We start from the raw sequence: 3,530 nt of genomic DNA, 5'->3' as shown, positions 1-3,530 counted from the left end.
ACACCAGTTTTACTCAAGGAAGTAGAGTCCCCACGACACAACCACCTCCCAAAGGTCCCGCCTCATGAATTTTGAAAGGACACAGGCATCCAGAGTCATAGCAATGAGGTTCTGAAGAGCAGTTTAAGGACGAAAACGTCATTACGGAGTGATGCGTTGGGGAGCGGAGGAAATGGCTCAGTTGCTTGCCACACAAGCATGAGGAACTGACTTTAATCCCTAGACCACATACAGAAAAGCCATGCGGGACAGTACAGCCTGCAATCCCAGTGCTAGGTAAGTGGAAAAGACAGGATTCCTGGGATTTACCGGCTACCCAGTCTATCTCAGTCAGCAAGCTTCAGATTCAACCGGACAGCCCATCTCAAAAATTAGGTAGAGAGTGACTAAGGAAAAAACCCAACATCAGCCTCTGGCTTCTGCATGCATACACACATACACACACAAATACATACGGACAAACAGATAAAAAAGGATGGTGCATTCGTATGGCAAAGCAGCTCTAGCTGAGTCATAGTACTCATAACGAGGGAAGGGTGGTCGAATCAAAGACTATTAAAATCTTTGAGGGACTGGTTATAGATTTTAGACAGAACAGCTAGGCACTGTAGGGTCTGAAGGCAGCAAGAGAGAAAGGGCAGCTGTTAGAACACACAGTCCTGTAGCTGTGAAATGCAAGTTTGCTCATTAAATGTTGAAACACTGAGGCTGAAACGTTAGTGACAAGAGCCGTTGTTAAAGTAATGTCTGGACAGCTATTTCTCCACCACGCCGAAGCTAAAATGGAATGAGAGCCATTAGCGGGCAGGGCCTGACATACAGGAATCCCCACGTAATTCAGGATGACGCTGTCAGTAGAGCTGCACGGAGTCACAAGTGGGGGCATCTAGGCTCTCTGCACTTTCCTTTTCCTCCTCTCTCAAGAAATAACATAGTATACCCTCCAGAACCACCGGGAGGAGGGAGTGGGATGCTGGGGCCATTCCACAAGCATCTGATAAGTGCTTGCTACTTACTAGCTAGGTGCTGGGTGGGGATACACAGATGAATGAGAAAAAGTCTTGCTTCCATGGAGCCCGGAGTCCACCAGGAGAGGGGCTCTGAAAGCCATGCTCAGACGATGCTTGTGATGCCGTGATGCTCCAGACTGACATCATGGGGCACACTTGCCTTGCTTCCTACTTGACCAACATGAAGACATATTCAGACCCAGGGACTCAAGCCAACATCAAAGTGTTGTTGTTTCACCATTCCAGAGCTCGAGATGGATCTTATAGGCCGGAATCCACGTTGCTTTCCTTCTAGACTCTAGGGTGTTAACACACTTCTTTTTAAAATCTTCTAGAGCAGCGCTTCTCAACCTTCCTAATGCTGTGACCCTTTAACAGGTTCCTTACGTTGTGGTAACCCTGACCCTAAAATGATTTTCATTGCTACTTTATAACTGCCACGAGTCGTAATATAAATATTGAATACGAAGGGGATCGTGACCCACAGGTTGAGAAACACTGTTCTAGACGGTGCCTGTATCCCTCAATTTTGGGACCCTTATTTGGACAGTTGCTGCCTTGCCACAGTTCCTTCTTTCACTCTGACCCTCCTGTCTCTGCTAACACAGTCCCTTTTGAGCCCACTGGTTACAATAGTGAGTTAATCCCCCCCCCCTCCTTAGCCTTTTTAACTCAATCATTAAACAAAGCTCCTCTTTGCCACATACAGGGAAACACCACAATGCAAATGTAAAATGCCAAGGTGGGCATCTTTTTATTGGCTATTTTTCCTTCTACTGCAGCGTTCCTGGAGATAGCCTCAGAAACCAGTCTGCTGTCTGGGGCTACGCCACCTTGTGAATAGTATTTGTGAGAGCAGAGTGGGTGTCTAATGGCTCATTGTAGGTGCCTCTCAGAGTATACCGTCACACGGGTGGTCCCCATAATATCACAGAATGAATGCCAGGCAGCGCTCAGACCCTGGGCAAGCATATTACATACGTAAGCTCCAAAATCCATGCAAGTGTGTAGGAAGATAGAGAACGATCTGGGAACGCGGGAATGAGGGTTAATAAAGATGCAAATGATGAAATCACCCAAGGTAATGCCTGGTTTTCAAGAAATGTGTTTTGAAATTACTCCTACATTCAGCCCCTGTCTTCTCTGTTTTGCTGAGGCCCCGGCTTCCTCTACTCTCTGAAAACTGTCATTTGTTCGCCAATCATGTCCCATGTTCCACCAGTAGCTCTGGAGCCAAGCCAAGGAGTCTGTACGACAGTCTCTCCAGCTCCCTACACCTCAGTTTCCTCCTTTGTGCAACCGGGATAATAACCTGTATGCAAGTAGGCTAAATGAAGACATATGGGAAGGGCTTAGAGTCGTGTCTGGCACAAAATTAGGACCTGATAAACGGCAGCGTTATTCTCCCAAGGCCTGGCCTCCTTTCAGCCTCATTTCCCACTTTCCTCATTCAGCAGCACGGGACAACGCACTTGTCTGTCCCTGGGCAAACCCTGAACCCGTGGGCATCGCTTGTCAGCAATTCGTTGTCTCCAGTATCCTCCATGTGTCCTGTGCAATTCATTCTCATGGCCCCGGTTCTACTGCGCTTCCCAGAAGTCCGTCCAACCTTGACCAACCTTCTCAGTAGCAACTGTTTATGCAGGCCCGTGCCTCAATTCTGGGCACGAGCGAGGTCCTTGAAGCAGGGTGTCTCCTAAGGAGTACGGAAAAGTACTTCCCCTCCTCTCAGGCCTCAATTTTTCTGGTTTGGAACGAGTCCATTGGCTTGCAAGGTTAAAGCTGAGATTTTTAAACTGATAGAATCTAATTAAGTAGCAGGGGACAGGTCGCCTACTCCACACCTGCAGAAGGGGAAACTGAGTGTAGTTGTGTTTTGGTTTCTCTTTCACAAAGAGACGTGTTGTTCTTTGCCCCAGGAACAAGTTTTCCCAGAAAGGAGACAGCCTTGTTTTCTTCATCCGACCAAGGAGAGGGAAACTCTGGGACTTTTCAGGGGGTCCTGCGCGCCCGGAAACACGTGTGTGCTCACCTACGTGTACGCACGTGAGCGCACCTACAGCAGCAGGGGGCACTCGGGCCGGCAGGGGGCAGCACAGGCCCGGCGCAGCCCCGGGGGAGGAGGGCGTGCTGCAGTGCCGGCGGCGGCGGCGGCGGCTGGAGGTGCAGCCCTCCCAGGTGGGAGGCGGGGGCTGCGGGCGCAGGAAAAGGCGCCCCGAGAGCGGGCGCTCGGCGGGGGCCTCCTCCGGCCTGGCGCGGCACGAGTGGGAGCGAGCGCGCCGGGAGCACGCAGGCGCTCTGCTCCGGCTGGCCCTCGGCCGGCGGGCGGCGCGGGAGCAGCCCGTAGCCGGGTCCCCCTGCAGCGCTCTTCGGCGGGGACAGCGGCTACGCAGTAGCCTGCACCGACCGCCCGCCCCTTTAAGCGCGCAGCGGCGACAGCAGCGGGACGGTCCCCAGAGCCGATCGTGCACGCTCTCTCCCGCGCGGCTACTCGCGCCGGGCGCTGGCTGGGCCGACGCG

At 52.1% G+C, this 3,530-nt stretch overlaps 1 protein-coding gene across 1 annotated transcript in view; it reads left to right on the top strand.

The window, feature by feature from the left end:
* The first annotated feature begins 241 nt into the window (after window positions 1-241).
* The window catches only part of Epb41l4b (erythrocyte membrane protein band 4.1 like 4B), a 149,498-nt gene continuing 146,209 nt past the window's right edge, over window positions 242-3,530 (top strand). The window contains exons 1-2 of the mRNA XM_013351915.2: window positions 242-276; window positions 2,930-3,475. Of these exons, the coding sequence (XP_013207369.2) occupies window positions 242-276; window positions 2,930-3,475 (581 nt within the window). The remainder of the gene's footprint in view (window positions 277-2,929; window positions 3,476-3,530) is intronic.

The sequence above is a fragment of the Microtus ochrogaster genome, linkage group LG5 (assembly GCF_000317375.1).
Source record: "Microtus ochrogaster isolate Prairie Vole_2 linkage group LG5, MicOch1.0, whole genome shotgun sequence".
Classification (NCBI taxonomy): Eukaryota; Metazoa; Chordata; class Mammalia; order Rodentia; family Cricetidae; genus Microtus; species Microtus ochrogaster.
This window is presented reverse-complemented; position numbering and strand designations above follow the sequence as displayed.